This window comes from Patagioenas fasciata, chromosome 14 (genome assembly GCF_037038585.1).
Source record: "Patagioenas fasciata isolate bPatFas1 chromosome 14, bPatFas1.hap1, whole genome shotgun sequence".
In the NCBI taxonomy this organism is placed as follows: Eukaryota; Metazoa; Chordata; class Aves; order Columbiformes; family Columbidae; genus Patagioenas; species Patagioenas fasciata.
In genome coordinates, this window is record NC_092533.1 from 14,673,866 (window position 1) to 14,690,810 (window position 16,945).

The 16,945-nt window shown below is 39.7% G+C and overlaps 1 protein-coding gene across 18 annotated transcripts in view; it reads left to right on the plus strand.

The window, feature by feature from the left end:
* TENM2 (teneurin transmembrane protein 2) overlaps positions 1–16,945 on the plus strand; it is a 629,416-nt gene that overhangs the window by 505,523 nt on the left and 106,948 nt on the right. For all 18 annotated transcript variants that reach the window (XM_071814801.1, XM_071814803.1, XM_071814804.1 and 15 more), the window contains 2 exons: positions 4,608–4,730; positions 13,757–13,962. In XM_071814801.1, coding sequence (XP_071670902.1) covers positions 4,608–4,730; positions 13,757–13,962 — 329 coding nt within the window. The remainder of the gene's footprint in view (positions 1–4,607; positions 4,731–13,756; positions 13,963–16,945) is intronic.

Consider the following 16,945-nt stretch of genomic DNA (forward strand, 5'->3'; position numbering starts at 1 on the left):
AGACTAAGTAGGTACACTGGAAAAACAAGAGTTACATCATTGTTTACCTCGGGTAGAGGAAACAAACTTTTAGTCTTTCCACTTCCCTATAATAGCCTACATATAGCAAATGTGCTTTTAGTGTTGATTTGCTACTGTTGCTCATGATATAATGGACCAGGGTTTTTTTGCACATGGAAAGATGCTGGCCTGCTAGAGGTAGACAAAATATTATTACTAGATACACCCTGACAAAGTGAGATCACAGTTTGATGGGTTCATTTTGGATGACAATAATTTAGGGTTTAGTAAGCATGATAACTTGGAAAAGTAATAATATATGGAAACATTCTGAATTCTGTTCACTTTGTAATCTTCCCATCTTTTTGAGTCACTTACGGAATACTGAATTTTCTAACAAGCAAGCGGTGCATGTCTTCTAGACCTCAGCTGGGAAGATGCAGTAGGAATGGGGAAATGGGATATCACTGATCTGCATATTTCTCCCTTTTAGAAGGAATAGCATAAAGGGATAAGTGCAAATCCTGTCTATTGGCAGACGCTGAGTTCTAGTACAAAGGAAGCCAACAAAGGTCTCTCATTTTAAAAATACATGGTCAAGAGTGACAGGAGAGCACAAATGGAGGACAGAGCTTTTGGAGCTTGGAAACCATTGTCTGTTAGACTAAACTCTAAATGGAGCGAGTGTTGGGTTTAAGGCAAGAACGAGAGAAGACTGAATGGAAGAGGAATGCGAGGACACTACTGAGTCTTAGAGAACGTTCAAGAAAATTTTGCGTGTAAGTTTTGTCATTTTTGTGTCTGTGGATTTGTATACCTTTTGGGATTTCTTAAAATAATGTGTGAGTCACAATAGCTGCCTCTATCTTATGTAAGTCTTAAATTGATCCTTGACAGCTCTACCACCTGGAGTGATGAACTAGTTCTCTGCCTTTGTTCTGGATGGGCACACAGGTTTAGCTGCCAGGCACTTTTGCTCTCTGTTTGTGCATGTACTGGGGTGGGAGTGAGAGCTTGATTATTACTTTTTACCTAAACCTCAAAGGTTTTACTTTAGAATTTATTTGGTTTACATTCTCATTTTTAGAGAGTATAAATACACAATTCACTATCCTGAGTTACTAGATGTTGGTGTTAAATGAACGAAATAAATTCTGACAAGCTCAATGTTTAAAAAACAGGTATTGAAGATAAGAACTTGAAAAATATGCTTAAATGTGGAGGGGGAAAAAAACAATCAAACCTACAAAATGTGAGTGCTCTGTAAAATATAATTTATGAATACACCATACATATAACAGATAAAATGTCGCTTTGTTATGTTTTAAATCTTCAAGAATGTGTTTGTCCCTGGAGGTTAATCTATAAACCAAATGTAGAGCTCTGGAAATGTGTTTAGGTAAGTGGGCTGGTTTGGAAAATCAGCACTCATGCTGCTGATGATCGGTTTTGGATCTAGCTGAGCATCCCAAATCAGCTGTCTAGTGAATATCCTCTGGAGAAAACGTGGCCAGTGCTGTAATAGCTGATGAAAGTGTATCTTTGGGGAAGAAGGCAAAGCCACAGCATCACAGATTATTTAGTTTCAGTTTCAAAGAAAAGTAAAAAAAATAGGAAACGAGCACAAAAGCACTAGCCCAAATTTCTCTTCTGACACACATGCACTCAACTTCTGAGTGAATCTCTGTATTTCTAATTAAATGGGCTTCTACTTATTCCTTTGCTGGAGGCATTTTTTGTTTGATTAACAGAACAAAAGGTTAATCGTATAAATTTGCCATCTCCTCGTGTTGTGAAGCAGGAGAGCATCGGCAGCTCCTGGTTCTCCCTGCTGGGCTGCCAGGCGGGTTTGCTGTGTGCAGTGCAAACACCAGCGTTCCCCTCGGCCCCCGTGACACGCTTTTCTGGAGGTATTCATGGTAGAAGGTGAACGTTCCTCATGTTCGTGACTTCAGTTGTCTTAGTGGAAGTTTGTAGATCATGTCATGGATACGTGAGCTGTGCTGGAGATTGGCATCTTTTCTCTATAAGGGACTATAGCAGACGTGCACATCCCTGCCTCGTTAGAAGGAGATCTAATTGCTCCTACCTAATGTGCATCTCTGATTAACACAGAGCAATGGAATTTATTAATGAAATCATGACACAATTGGAAGCAGGTGCATAAAAGTTTTTCTTAATACTATGTTAGTAAGATCTTTTTTAATTACTTGTTTGAATTTTCCTGGTAATTATAAGTTAGCAGCTATAATTCTCTTGGACAGACTATTAGTTATGGTTTCCTTATCTCTTTGTTGTGAGGAATGGCTCACACTTGAAGCAGCAGAATTTCATCTCTGCAAGCGACCTACATTTATATTTACACTTGCAATTTAAAAAAAATACATAATTCCAACTGTAAAGATACACATTCAGAGCAAACAACCACAAGAGTCTAATTCTCTATGACTTATTTTCATTTTGGGGCTCTGCAATTCCCCAAATCTTCCTGCAGTTTCTGCTGGCAGGGGTGGCCCAGGGGGCTCTGTCTGGGGCCCGGGGTGCAGATCCCATGGGCATTGCTGGCCCATGCAGGCTTGATGGAGAGAGTCTGTGTAAGAACTTGGTCGTTCTTTGAGCTCTAGCAATAATTTTTCAGTTTCTTTGCCATACCGAAAAGAAAATTAGTTGCTTGAGATTAGACCAAGCAGCCTTTTAAAACATTTGTTTTGGCAAAACAAAAAAGTTGTGATGGAATAAAACATTGACCCACATATATATACATTTTTTAAATATTTAGCAGGAATTCTTAAACATTTCCTAGAAATTAATTGTGAGTAGTTTCTCAGCAGGACATCCTTTTCAGGTTCATGCCTTGTATTTTTTAAAAATGCCGGATGCTTTAATGTATTTTCAATTTTGCAAATTCGGCATAAATGCAAAATATGGCAACTGTCCTCTTCACACAAAATGTCTCCTGATTTTTGTTACTATCCTTAGACATCTGCTTGTACCATAGGTGTGTCTGGGGGAAGGAGATGTTATGAAAGCTATCTTGCTTCTTAGCTGCTTTTGTCAAAAAAAATGAAGGTTAAACTCACACAGGTTGTGTGCTGAGGGGTTTCCAGGAGTTGGAATTGCTGGACTGTGGGATTGGGAGGTGCTTTGTTTTGTATTCTTGGGTTTTAGGAGTGTGTATACGAATCAGTCACATCCAAATGGATTCCCTGTATGCAGAGATTATCTGAGTGATGTCTCAGGCACTGTAAACTGCAGGTCCTGTGCTAAAGTCCTATTGCTTTATCTATCCCCACTGTTTAAACACTGGACGCTTAGCTGTGCAGCCACTGGTGGCCCATTTGTGACTACACCAGCCCTTCCACAGTTGCTTTTAAGTGCACGCAAAATATCTGCTCATATTATGTGGCTCTGACACTGCAGAGGTGAACAATTATGAGGGTGCTCATCATCATTTACATGTTCTGTCCCTAAACTGAAAGGGAATCCCCTCAAACACCGTTTTAGTTTATAACTGAAAATGCTGTTCTCTGTGGTGTGCAGGTTTTTACCTACACCTTGTGCAAGCAGGAAGAGCACTGATGGTGAATGGAGAGAAAAGGGAATAAAAACAGCTTTGTGGGCTTTTCTATCCCTCACCACTCCTCAATACGGGGAGGATGCCGTAGGGATAATATGATTGAAGTATGGAGATGTATTCAGGTAGCTGCTGTTTATACAAGCTGAAGATGCACATAAATCCACTGGCTGAATGATTCAGACCTGTCAAGTCTCATGCATTATGCACAGGACTTACTCAATTAGCCCCCGCCACAGCGCCTGCAACTCCTGCACTCTGCAAGATGCTGCCGTGGCCTTTTCTCTCACGCTGTCCCCACCGTACCCACGGGCCTGTCCCCAGCTGAGGGACAGCCAGAGGGGCCACAAGGACATCTGCAGGCAGGGAGACCTGCCCTGGCCGGGCTGCACGTGGCTCTGCCATGTGGCACCGGCAGCTGAGTTTCATACACTGGATTAGAAAAAATAGTGAGGCCAAAGGATTGGCAAAGACCTGCGTTTGTCAGGAAAGTTTAATCTGCAAAATGAAGACAGAGGCTGTTAAATCTGTTGATTTAAATAAGTTGTAATAAACACCAAATAATTGCACTACAAAGTCATTAGTATACATAGGGCTGAAGCTAATTTTATAATCAACGTATAAATTATCACATATAATTTAAACTCGGAGCGAGTATTTGCAGTAGCACTTTGTTTCCCATTTTGCATCCCCCCCGTAGTGTGTGAATCGAAGAGGTATTGCACGGTGCCGAAGTGAACAAATGCTCATCTCTCCGGATTGTGAGCACTTTTCCTTTTGTGTTTCGCTAATGGAGAAGATCTGATAACTGAACAAAAATAAGACAGACACACGTGAATCACCAGGGCTTCTTGTTGTTGTTGCCTTTTTTTTTTTAGCTTATTAACAATCCTCTGAGACAAGTTGCTTTACCGTGTTTTCCAAACGATGCTTAATTGCAAGTAGCCGTAGTTTCTCCCCAACTTTTTTTTTTTTTTAATGTTTTTCTCGTGTGCACGGTGCATTGATGTCTCCCGCCTTGTGTCTCCGGCAGCGATGCACCTCCTGGGGCTGAACTGGCAGCTGCAGCCGGCGGACGGACACACGTTCAACAACGGGCTGCGGCCCGGCGGAGCGCCCGCGGAGGACGGCGCGGCAGCGCCACCTGCAGGCAGAGGTGAGGCGGCGGCACCGCGCGGCAGCGATCGCCGTATGTCCTGTATATGCACCGAGATGGTGCCGTATGTAGTGTATATGCACCGAAATAGTGCTGGATATAGTGTATATGCACCGAGATAGTACTGCATATAGTGTATATACACCGAGATGGTGCTGTATGCAGCATATATACACCGAGATGGTGCTGTATATAGCGTATATGCACCAAGATGGTGCTGGATATAGCATATATGCACCAAGATGGTACTGGATATAGCGTATATGCACCAAGATGGTACTGGAAATAGTGTATATACACCAAGATGGTGCTGTATATAGTGTGCGTACACCGAGATGTTACTGCATAGGGAGTATATTCACGGAGACGCTACTGCATATAGCATATATACGCTGAGGTGTTACTGTGTATAGTGTATATACGCTGAGATGTACGCAAAGTGTATTTTAAGGCTGTTTTTAGCATTGCTGGGGTTTTCTGCATTCTGCTGCTGGTAGCTTGCTGCGTGCATACAGCTGTTCTTATTCTTTGCCTCTATGCACAAAATCCTATAACTTCCAGAACCTCATCTACTAACGAAGAAGCGCTACTTCATCTACTAACGAAGAAGTGGTCAGTCAAAAAATACACCTATGTTTTACTAGGTATGATATGTCCCATTTCCATGTATCACATAGAGATCATAGAATCAGAGAATGGGTTGGGTTAGAAGGGACCGTAAAGACCAACTAGTTCTACCCCCTGCAACCAGACCAGTTTGCTCCAAGCCCCATCCAACATGCCCTTCAACACCTCCAGGGATGGGGCATCCACAGCTTCTCTGGGCAGCCTGTGCCAGCGCTTCACCAGCCCCATGTCTCAGAGAAAATGATTGACTTAGGGGGGAGAAGTTCATTGTACTGCTTGGGAGAAGTGAAGAACTTCGGCTTCCAGACAGGACCAAATCCTTGGGGTTTTTTTCTTTCTCAGCTGTAATTCTGATGGAAAACATGGAGGACAGCGTAATTTGACCCATGGTGAATAATCTGTCCTGTGATATTAGTATGAGCAATGTAGGCAACGAATGGCTTCTTCTGCTAAAGAAAAACTGTGCTCCAGTGGAGGATGGCAGAGATGGGGCAATGAGAAGAATGAGGGAAAATCTAGAAACATAAACACTTTCTTAAACTAAGAAAGGGTGTATTAAAAATACAGAGAGATTAAATGTCACAGGAAGGATTTCCGTTGTTTAAATTGATTTTTTTTTTTTCTGCTGAGATTCACGCGTTTTCTTTGTACATCACAATAAGGCTTCCCCTGATTATTACAAAAATTATGATAAGGTGACAGAACAGAACGTTTCAGTTGATCAAAGCAGCTCTCGGACCTTAGTGGGCTCTGAAGGTGGGATGGGGTGACTGAAACAGAAGAGCACTTGCTGTTGGTCAATGGAAGAGTTTTGTTCAGAGCTGAACATCATCTTCCTCTCAGGACCTCTGGCTTGTGTTAAACTGGCTGATTGCCCAAGCAAAGATTAGAAGGAAATGCTGACACAGGATACTTGCATTGGTTTCATTGGAAAAAAATTAGTTAAAATAGATCTGGGAAAGGAAGCTGAGTGGTTCTTCAGCATGCCAGATCATTTCATGGATTTGTTTCTGTTTTCAGTAAATGATACTACTACACCTCAGCTTCATCGTGTTTTCTGTGAAGGGACTAACTTGGGCATCCTCCTTAACATGAAAACCTACATCCTGGTGGTGGCAAGAACCTGTAGGTTTTCAGACAGCGGTTTGTTGGCTTGGCTTTCATCTCTGACTGACTGTAGGTCAAACTGGGCAAACAGCACATCCCTGAGTAGAAGGCAGAATGTTCATATCACTGCTGAAATTCTTCCAGATTGTGCACAGGTGAGAGGCCCTATGGTTTTAGGCAGGAACCTGAAGCGCTCAGGTCTGCAATTATGGTCACTTAGCAAACAACTGCTGTGTTTAACACGTTTCCAAATTCCCTCCCCTGCAGCTTTTTCTTGCCATCTCTGTGCAATATAGGGCAGCAGGACTGTTGAATTGGAATGTGCTCGTCTGCCTGGGGCAGTTGAGTGCAAATCCTGGCAGTTTATCCCAGCCCCACTCTAATTAGCTCTGTCCATTTGAAGAGGCTGAGGTGCCAGCTGCTTTGGGAGTGGTAACCTCCTGGAGAGGAGACAAGGAGACACAACTGCTGGTTCTGTCTGAAATCTCTGCAGTTAGCTTTCCTCAGAGCAGGCTGGAAAAGTTTACTTGTTCTTCTGACATTTTGCAGAAGGTTGCTGAAATGTTGATAATCTTGGGGAAGGGGGGAGAACAATATTTAAGCAAGTAATTGTCCACAGTGGAATAATATGAATGACAGGTTTGGATGAGCACCAGGACTATCTAAAAGACAAATTCTCATAGCAGGCAAGGGTGAAAAGTTGTTCTACCTCACCTTTCTATTTATTATGTCCAAGTTAATATTGCTAGCCCAGCAGTTTTGAGGAAAGCCCCTGACAGCTTTTAACACAACAACGCATTTCAGGGCTCGGGGCTCTGGCTGTGGAGAGTGACCTTTCTATAATTGACACAACTCAGGATGAAGCCATTCTTTTCAAAACATGGGTCTCCCAAAGAAACCTTTAACCCCTAGACTGAGAACGGCCACTTAAACACAAGCTGTGCCTACTCAGCAAGCAAGGCATTTTAAAGTAGGGCAATTTAGAAGGGGAAAAAAAAAAAACAGCAGATATTTCAATTTGATCTACTTGTTCTTTATTAAGAGACTAAATTCTGGTATGAAATAATAAAACTGCAATTTGAGAGGAATGTAAATTACTTTATTACTGCATTTTCCCCTCTGAATGAAAACAAAATTCACTGTTAGGCTAACAGAGTTGCAGGTTTTTTGTAATTACACACTACATCTCGCTGGTACTGGGCATGTCGGGAAGGAGCAGGCAAGTGAAATGGGTAGAAAAATCCTCAGTGCTGCTGTAAAACTGCAAGTGAAGTGCACCACCCTCGCACTGTAAACGAAGCACGGTATGTATGCATATTTGCCTTTAGGCTCTAGAAGTTCTACTGAATTAAGGATTTAAATTAAGAGACAAAAGTAAAGAGAACGTCCTTTCTTAATGCAAATGATAAGGTAGTGTTCCTTCATAGTGCATAAAAACCTGCTGCCATGTAATTGTAGAACTGCTACAGGGATAACTTTCTGAGAGTGAGGTCCATTTGTCTCTTACAGTTGTATAAGCATAACTTTAGAATTTAGGTGTAATAAGTCTGAATTAGGGGGGACTGAATTACATGACCTTACAGGATTTTTCTATGCCTAGATTCTGTTAATCTATGCCAAAAATGTATTCTACCTTTAAAATTATGTAGTACGCTAGACATATATTTCCATTAAATACATGACTATGTGCCATTTTGTTTCTAATTGATGGAATATACTATAAAAGTCAACTTTAATCTTTTCAGAGGATGCCTAAAATAAACTACAAGTTATGTAGAAATCCAAGTAGAAAATGCTTCAGTGTAGGTCTTTGTTGTTTATGACATATTGTCTTTGGTGTGCTCACAAATTTAGCAGATTTTCTAGTAATTCCAAATCAACTTCATATTTTTTAACTTCATTATTTGCTATAGTAAGGTTCTATAAAGCTGAAAAACACAGTAATGGATTGTGGTTTCTGATCTTAGACACTGCATTTTAAAGGACACTGTGGATAATTTTGGACAAGGATTGTGGAGCTGAAAAATCACTTTTTTTTACCATAAGTATACTGACTAAGTGGAAAAGGTAGATTTGAATGTGTGTAATCCAGGGTTTGTGTCTGTTCAGACCAACCAGCTTAATCCAGGTTCATGCTCAGTTTATGAGATATTTCACCAAGTCTACTGCAGTGTATGGATTTTGAAAAGACAATTACAGCTAATTGAATGGTAAATTATTGAAATATCATGAAAAATACTTGTTTCCAGTTATCAAATTCAGCGTTGTAAATATAATGGCAATAATAATACGAAGAAAGTTAAATTTGACACCGTTTTACTTACTCACTTGAGAGAGGGGAACACCAGAATTGTATTGATCTAGCAGAAATTTGCTTTGAATAGATCTGAATAGCTGAACTGAGCAGTCATTGTGAAGCTGGATAGGTTGTCTTCTCTCTCCAAATGATGCTGAGGCCTCCGCCAGATGCTGCAGCTCCAAGTCACATTTTGTTTTGCACGCAAAAACTGTTATTTGCTAATACTTAAGGTATTTTATTAGCAATGCAGCAGACAGGCTTATGTTTCAGGAATAACAGATTTATTAAATGGGAAGAGTTGCCACTCTTACATACCGATAAGTTGAGTTCAGATGCAGATAGGGTAAGACCTGACTTGGCTGCCCGAGACACGGGTGCTGCCCCAACCGTGGTCCTGCTGAACCCTCATCCTGCTCATGGGCGCCAGGACTCAGGAATGGGAGGGAATTCTTTGTCATGTTGCAAAAGATAAAAAGATGGAAAACTCACACCTCATTAACAATGTCAGCATGACTCTCTGGATTTCTACTATTTCTTTGCAGATGCTTCAGAACATGATCAAAATGTAACAACAATCAATGTATTTTAAATGTCACTTCCGTTACCTTCATTCGATTTAATCAAGACATGCCCTCATTTTCCAAGTGGATTAATCTTATTAAGTAGTTACGTGGCTAATGTAATGTAGATCTTAATTAATGCTTTAGCAAGCTGAAGTGTTAATATGGACGCTCTGAAGGCTTCCACATGTGGTCTGCTGAAAATATACCAGGCTCTAGAGCTGTCTTAGCAGAAGCAAAGTATTTGACTAAGTTCAACAGAACAGAAGAGGAATTTTATTTTTGTGATTGTGTTGGTGGTGATAGTATGAGTTGCTGTGTTTAAAGTTAGGTGATGAAGTGTATTATAATAATCATCAGAGGTGATTGTTATGGCGATGCAGAAATCCATGCCACTAGGTGCTTACTCTTTGTGAAATGCAGTGAACTAAGAAATGTTAATTTCATTTCAGCTATAATTTGCTTCTGATTCTGAAAACAATGAATCTTGTGAAGTCATGCCCACATGAATGTGAAGATGTGCCCACATTTTTAGGTTTTAGGCATATCACGTCATTAAGACGTGTTTCTTAATTCCACCTGCAGGGCCAGATTGTTTGACTGCAGCTGAGCCAGAGCAGTGATGTTAAGCAGACACTCTCTTTGCAGAAATTCTTTCCTTTCACAACAGTAGAAAATAGGAGATACTGATCAGCAAATGCGAGATTCTGAGTTTGTTTCAGAAGCTGTTTTACTGGGCTCCTGAAAGCTTGTACAAATTCAGAAGCTTCCTTCCTCCTCACTTCACAAAATAGCACTCATGAGTACCACAGCATCTTCAGCATAACTGAAGTTCAAGATGTGTCATAGCAGCTCTTCGTTTCCTGGCTTTTTACTTTATTATAGCTGTGGGAATTTGTTTTGCATCCGCAGTCAATCTATTGTACATGTTTCAAAAAAAGTCTGTTTTCACTTGGGTCCTAGGGCACTTAGCTATTAGTAGTAGAGATCTTGAAGCAGGAGTTCATACAGGAAGTGATCCGTGTGGCAATAGTGCACGACACTGATTTTTCCACTGAAGAAATTTGTATAGAAAAATATTTTCTACTCTTTTTTTAATTGCCTTTCTGGAACAACAAGAATTGTCTGCTCCTGTAAGTAGCAAATTTACTCAAGGAAAAAAAATCAAGCTGTCATTCAAAACCATTGTAATTCCCACATATTCTTTTTTGGCACAAAGTCAGTGGAATGTATTTCTATATTGAATGGTTTCCTTTACACAGCTGTAGTGTAATTTCTTTGGAATTCTGAGTCATCTGTAAAAATCCCTAACTATATAACAAACAAGAACAGAAAAATAAGTTAAATAAAATAAAAGGAAAGATACGTCTGCAGCAGTGATTTATAAGAAATGCAGAGGTACAGGAAGAGAAGTGAGAACCTACATTGGTGGTATTTATTCCTTGTGTTTAATTTGAAATTGTCCAGATTATCTTGGTAGTTCATTATGGATCCATTGGAACGGTTATTCCACTGAATATTTTTCAAGAGTGCCATCAAGACACAGTTTACAATCATCATCATTATAAAGGCCCACAGTCAAAGCACTGGTGTTAATTGCTATTAAAACGTGATGTCTGTAGCGTGACACTGCTGGTAGCCAGATTTCATTTTTATTTTTAAATTTTCACTACTGTATAGGAGAGGAGCCTGTAATAAATAGTCAAGTATACCTGGTTTCAGTGTATGTACGGTTCTGCCTCCATAGCTGACACTGCTTGACATCAGTTAAATTAAAGGCTGACTGGGCATGTCCTATCAGCTGCCACCTTGAAAGTCACCTCCAGCGCAAAGACGGGGCCTGCTGACAAGTTAGCAGGGGGAGTTCGCATCGTTGTTGTCATGTATCGCCTGTTTGATAGCTTCAAAGGCAAATATACTTGAGTGCTAAAACAGTCTTTTCAAATGTATATGCCAAAATAGTAATTCAACTGGGTAAATAACACAGCAGTTTAAATGAATAAGTGTTATTTAGTTGATAAATATATGTTTGACTGAGCGATTGAAATGGCTCCCCTGGGTAAGATGCAGAAGTATGCTTTTAAAACTCTCTTGTAGATGTTTATAGAGAAGAAATCACAGGAAAAAAAAAATAAATTCAAGTATCCATGGCATAAACAGATGAAACTCTAAAACAGTCACCAACAGCAGAGATAATGATGTTGGGATTTATTTGTTCACGATAGTATGAGTTGTTTGGGTTAGTCTTTCTTTCCAGATTTGTCAGTTTGTCACATCTGTAACATCACTTAAATGTAGTTGATGTTCTTTGAATGTGATCTGCAGTGGTCCATCAAAATGGAAAAGCTTCTAAAAATAGCTGGAGGGAGTGAGTCAGGTGGCAAGATACATTCTCTGCATTAGGAGGTGAAGACTGAAGGGAGCTATAAAAAAGTTTCAGAGTCTCTAGAGACAGAGTTTATAAGTGAAGCTCTTAGTGCAGAAAAAGCAATGCACATCTAAAGCTAGGATGATGTTTTGCTTCCCAAGTTTCAAAAAAGTAAACCTACTGACTAAGAAAAAGAGATTCAGTGGTCGCATCTTCTTGGCATTTCAGTTCCTTATTTCTCAGTAAGTGTAATGTTGGGCTTAAAGGAGATGAAGGAGCCCTCAGTCTTAGGCTGACCTCTCAGCCCTGCCACTGGTTCCAGTATAGCATTCAACAGGTGATTTTATGTGCTTTGTGCCTGGTTTTCCTCTGCTAGCAGGTAAGATCTAAGTTAAATTCTAGTGAGATGGCACCTGACTTCATTGAGGTAGGGACTTTGAGGCATCCTCTGTTACAGTAATCCATGAGAAATGAAGTCATGTATGTTTTATAAAACATTGCATGTTTGAATCTGTTTGGTACGTTCTTAGGTGGGTCTAAAAGCCTGTTGCTTGATGTTCCCAGCCATTTTTCCTGTCTTTGCAGCTTCTAGCACTTTCTTTTTTTCTTACTGCCGTGAGGTTATTGTAGACCCATTAACATAGAAAATGAAGAAACAAACAAGTCGCCAAAAACTGTATAGCAAATGGTATTCTTTTACCATTTCAAAACACTGCTAACAATAATATCTGTTTCATTATGTACAAGTATAAGTGCTGCTAACACAGATAATTTGGAATCTATAATTGAAACGTTGCTATTGCAGCTCTCTCAATTAAAGATAGTCAAGACAGAAAAGCTGTTATGTACTTACCTGCTGGAATTATGTGTCGTTCTCTACCATCCTCTTACAGTCATACTGTGCTGCAATATATTTCAAAAGTAACTTGTCATTTATTGAAAATAGCATTACACCATGAAAAAAAAATGAAGTAAACGTTGAACCTTTTACAAATACTGTCAATTTTTACAAATACTGTCACTACCATCAAGTGTGTATTAATATTTATATTAATGTTACATTTAAATTTCTGTGATTGTTAGCAGACATTTTCTGTGATTTTCTGGTCTTTATAGTATCTGTTGTAATAATTTTAAAATGGCTTTATCACCATGTTGTTTGAGAATATGGAACACAAAATCAAACACTGCTATGTACTGTAGCTTGAAAACACTGCTAACTCTTCACGTATTGCACTCCATGTTTAAAATATTTGTAGCCCCAGAACCATCCTGCTTGGCTGAGAACAGAGGGGATTTGCACCATGTTTTAAAGGTTTGCTATTTCATGGGCTGGAAGCCAGAGCACTCAACCAGAAAGGTCTTGTGCCTTGTCTTCAATAATGCATGCTGAAGAACCATCAAGTGATGGATTTTAACAAGGGGGAAAGACTTGTGGATAGTCCCTGCTTCAGGCAGAGAGAACTTAAAAGCCAGCACATCAAGTTGTGCTGAGTTTCTTTCAAGAGGGAGAAGATGCGTCCTCAAGTACAGACACTGTCCTCTAAATCCTTTTCTGTGCATTTCATTTCTTCTGTCAAATCTCTTCTCTATGACCTGGAATTTATTGCGCTACTTTACTATATAAAACAAGGGTAATAAAAATTCACAGTCTATTCATTCAGATTGAAGCTACCCCTCCAGTTCACCTTTCTGATAATTTTTTTTGTACGCTGGTTGCCTACAAGATGCAGCTGAAAAGAGCACCGGGAGATTTGTGTGTGCTTAATTGACTCTCTACTGTTACTATATTTGATCAATAAAGAGCAATTGCAGAGTTAAAGGGTTGGAAGGATTAGGGGAGTGCAGATGCTCCACCAAAAAATGTTCACAGCTTTCTTACCTCAAATACAGGGGCATATTCTTACACACTGACAGAAACAGCAGGAAAACTGCATCAGAATAAGAAATGAATGGGTTTTTTATTTAACAGGTGGCATTGCTACAGATGTTAATCCTAAATGAATAGAAATACTGTATTAAAAGCAGTTATTTCATGTGATTCATATTTGCTTTTATTCTACAGGACCATGGGTCACTAGGAATAGCAGCATAGACAGTGGAGAAACAGAAGTTGGACGCAGGGTCACCCAGGAAGTGCCGCCTGGAGTTTTTTGGCGGTCTCAGATCCATATCAGCCAGCCACAGTTCCTGAAGTTCAACATATCCTTAGGGAAAGATGCGCTTTTTGGTGTTTATATAAGAAGAGGACTCCCACCATCACATGCCCAGGTACTTTATCAATGTATTTGTTGGCTTTAAATGACAAAATGCGCAAGTTTAGAGCCTCTGGGTTAGATTTATATTGGAGCTTATGGACCTCAAGTTTAGGGGTTCTGTTCAGCATCCTGGGAATTACTTAATTTGCAATATCTGACTGAACACTCTGATATCAAGATTTCTAGGTTATTACATACCTCGAGAGTACTTTGATGCAATAAGTAACTAATGATGATGTTCTTGCCATTCAGGTTTTTAAAATAACTTGCAGTTTGTCACCCAAGGTTTTAAGTCTCTGACAAAGTCTTGGCACCAGCTGGGCTAAACCTATCCAGTTATACACCAGTCTAAAATGATGAGTGACGATGGTCAGGCGCACAGTATCAAAGCACTGCGTACAGTTGGAATGCATGCACGGCTAGATGTGTTAATATATAATTTTCTATCTTTGTGGAAGTTTTAATCTCCACAGGCTGTTAGAATGGCCTTGCTGGGATGTGCAGCAGACTTTGGCAGCACTGCTACCCAGCCACATTAGAGAACATAATGCAGCAGCCATGTGTTTGATAGCTTTAATTTGACTCCTTTTCCCTCAAGGGTGTCGTTTAGGTGTAATATCTCACTCAGACATGGGACAAGTCTTGCAGTCGGAAAACCAAATCCTTCTTGACTTCTAACCGGCCTCAGGGATGAAAACTCAGTAACACCACCACATTTTTACAGTTACGCTGTACTACAGAGCTAAGGGCTGTAGGTGAAGATAGTTTTAAAGTTGGTGAGACCGCACTTAAGTATCTTTTCCTTCTAGGTTGTCAAGTGTGTTTTTTACTTTCTTTGCTGTGAGAAGATATAGCCATATTTCTGTTAAAGAGATATTTTTTAAATTATTATTATTAGTGTATTGAAAACTCATTAATGTGAATCAAATTATTCCAATTTACTTAGATTAGAACTTTAATGAGAAATAATATATTTGCAGTTACACATACTAAAGGGAAAGAAACTTGCTTCTTTAGAGAGCAAGGGAAGCAGAAACAGCAACCTGCTTTTGGAAAAGACCCCTTCCTTCATGCATATCCTTGCTGCTAAAAATCGGTTCTTTATTCAGAAATTATCACCTGAACTTAAAATGCTTTATTTAGGATATGATGCAGAACTCCATCATCCCTTTTGGGAACACCCCATTTAACATTTCTAGATGCCTTGTCCTGATTTGCAAAGAACTGCTGCTACTGTTTCCTTTGGCAAAGCTGACTGCAATTATATAAATGGTTAAAATGCATGATCTAAGCTAAAAGCCCAGAGGCTTTAACATAATTGCATTGCTACATATTGCCTGCAAGGAGGAACCAACCCTGAGTGATCTGTGTCCATGTGCATGCACAAACTCATGGTACAAACAGTGATCCAATTAATTTTGTGGAGAAAACTGCACTTACATTAAATGAATTTTGGATCTGCTTCCCAGTGTCAGAGGCAAATTTATAGAACTATTCTGCATTGCCTCTTGTTCCTTGGTGTTTATTATTGCCTGTAGTCTGAATTGAGAACAAATATCTTCAAGCAGAGTTGGGATGAAAGGAGGAAAGAGGTTTACATGGGTTTATGACCCCTGCTTCTATGAATTTGTGAACAAGCAGCTTTGACTATCCAAACTCCATCAGCTTTCTGTAGTATGCTGGTTTAAAATGTTCTGTGAGTTATTGAATGGATATATCCAACTGGTAAGAAATAAAGATCGGCAGTCCACAACCCAAGGAGTGGAGGGCAAGTGGTTGGCTTTTCCTGTAGCCAGAGATGAGCGTACAGTGTCCTGAAGCTCCGTACGAAGGCTAGAAAATTGGGGAAATTGTAGAGGGCTGTTGATTCATTTTCAGCTGTTGCCAGACATGAGTGGAACACAGAAGATATCCACAGAGAATATGTTCCAGGGTGAGAGCCTTTCTTAAGAAAGTTTTGATTTTGGCTATAATGCTTCAACATGTTGTCTTGAGGGCAACATATCTTATATCTGTGGATCTTTAGCTGTTGCAATGACTTAATGACAGAATTCATTGAGCGTGTCTCATTTAAATCAGAATTTTGGCTTTTGCTTGCCCTGTCATTGCACCATGAAAAAAACCCCAGCAATTCAGTTGATGAAAACAGACAAAAGTATAAATCATAAAGTGAAAATGGCTTAGGGCAACCAAAGCTCCTTAGCAATCATCAAGGTTTGCTATAAATACAAGTTAATTATAACTGACTAAGACATGATGGAGGTATGCCTGTATCTTTTACAAGAAATCTGGTTGGATGTAGCTGCTAGTACAAAATATTGTTTTAATTCTAGCTGAATTTTAATTTCTATTCCGCTGTGATAAAATATATTTGTTCTAGGTTTCATTATGATGTTCTCATCTGAGCAGGCTGTAATCAGGCAAAGTTTCTCTTTCTTTCACTCCAAATTACATGGATAGGATATAGATTTCTTGATGTTTCTGTTAAATTAAATAATGAAAAATATCACGGGTGTTTCCTACTGAGCTGGATTTCTCCTCGGAGAACCTGTTTCCCAGTCTTTGGAGGAAGCAATTCCAACCCTCTTCTATAACTGGAGTTAATGAAATCCACTGGTACAATCTGCAGAATTACTTTCCCGTATTCATGCCGGGTTCTGATGCTTGTCAACGGGGTGGTGCAGCAGAGGATGGCTTGGCATTTTTGCCCAGCAATCAAAATTCAGCTGAGCTGCTACCAAGAGAAAAAGAAAGAAAAGGGAAGCTGTTACAGACCAGAGTTAGCGAAAAGAAGCCTTGTTCTGACAGAAAGAAGCAAAAGTGTTTGTATTAATGAGAATAGTCTGAAGTTGACACCAGGAGATATTTTAAAATTGAAATTTAAAATCCTTGTTTTTGCAGGTTAGGGACATGAGCTGTAAAGCAGTGAACAACTACACTTGACAGTTCATCACCGATCAGTGCTGATATGTCAAGCCAAGCAAAATCCTTTGTGG